The sequence below is a fragment of the Leishmania donovani genome, chromosome 15 (genome assembly GCF_000227135.1).
Source record: "Leishmania donovani BPK282A1 complete genome, chromosome 15".
Classification (NCBI taxonomy): Eukaryota; Euglenozoa; class Kinetoplastea; order Trypanosomatida; family Trypanosomatidae; genus Leishmania; species Leishmania donovani.
Genome location: NC_018242.1, coordinates 145,356 through 146,642, shown reverse-complemented (window position 1 = coordinate 146,642; position 1,287 = coordinate 145,356). Strand labels below are relative to the sequence as shown.

The window sequence follows — 1,287 nt, the reverse complement described above, 5'->3', positions numbered from 1 at the left end:
GGCGGTAGCGAGAACCCCCGCTAAACTTACGCGTGCGCCTGTGCACACCCGCACGCACGCACGTGCGTACACTCTCTCGCTGCGATCCGAAGAGCTTAGTCGAACAGACCAAAGCCCATGTCGTCGTCTGCATCCTCCTCTGGCTCCTCCTTCGCGGCCGCCGCAGCCGGGGCCGCGCCACTCGCGGCGGCAGCGGCAGCGGGGGCAGCAGCGCCACCAGCGGCCGCACCGCTAAAGCGGATGCTGCCGAGCACCTCGTTCACGTTGACGGAGGCGAGGGCGTTGGCAAAGGCGGCGGCCATGCCGTGGCTCACCTCGACACCAGCGGCCTTCGTCACGGCGCAGATGGAGTCGGCATCGGTCTTACCGGACGCGCTGAGGATGAGCGCGGCGTACGTGCAGGCGAGTTGCGCGGTCGTCATTGCGATCACAGACACACACACAGAGGGGCGTGGATACGTATGCTTTCACAGGAGCAGTAAGACACCGGTAGGGAGATGGGCGGAGGGGGGGGGCGACGCGCGAACACACAAGTACACACGCGGCCACGCGTGCGAAGATGAATGCGTGCGTGATGCGCCACGCAGAAGTGCGTTAGCAAGAAAAGAGATCGAGACCGAGGGAAGTGAGATGTTTGCGTCAATGATGCGAGAGTTGCGGTGCAGTGACTGAGCGGAGTCGGGACTGGAAGCGGGGGCAGGGGAGGGCGGAGAGCGCCTCCTTCAAGCAACATGCCGTTTCTACCATATCCTATCTCGGCCCTACGTTGCCGAGCAACGTGGACATTGCCTGATACTACCAAATCGGGCCCTTACCCAACCTCACCCGCTGTCGGGCACACGGAAGACGAGTGTGGTGCACACACACACACACACACACACAGACGTCAGGCACGGCACTGACAAGTAGGCGGCAAGTGCATTGACGCCGCTCATGATAGGCGAGAGAGCGCGAGATGAAGGCTCGAAAGGAATGGCGATTCGAGGTGCGGCTACATCTGTGCCTTCCCTCCGCGGTCCTTCTCTCTGTCCGTCCGTCTGTCTCTCGTCGTGACGCCATCTCGTCTTGTTTCGCTTTCGTTCGAAGCGGGCCATTAAAAAATGAAGAAGCGATGCACACAAACTAAAAGTAAAGGGCGAAGCCCGCGACACACCCGCACGCACGTGCGTACACTCTCTCGCTGCGATCCGAAGAGCTTAGTCGAACAGACCAAAGCCCATGTCGTCGTCTGCATCCTCCTCTGGCTCCTCCTTCGCGGCCGCCGCAGCCGGGGCCGCGCCACTCGCG

General features: G+C 62.2%; 1 protein-coding gene across 1 annotated transcript; it reads right to left on the bottom strand.

The window, feature by feature from the left end:
* Positions 1–95: 95 nt before the first annotated feature.
* Positions 96–422, bottom strand: LDBPK_150430 (60S acidic ribosomal protein, putative; the record flags this gene model as incomplete). Its single annotated transcript, XM_003859520.1, has 1 exon — positions 96–422. The coding sequence occupies one exon, from the start codon at positions 420–422 to the stop codon at positions 96–98; it is 327 nt and encodes a 108-aa protein (XP_003859568.1).
* Positions 423–1,287: the final 865 nt, after the last annotated feature.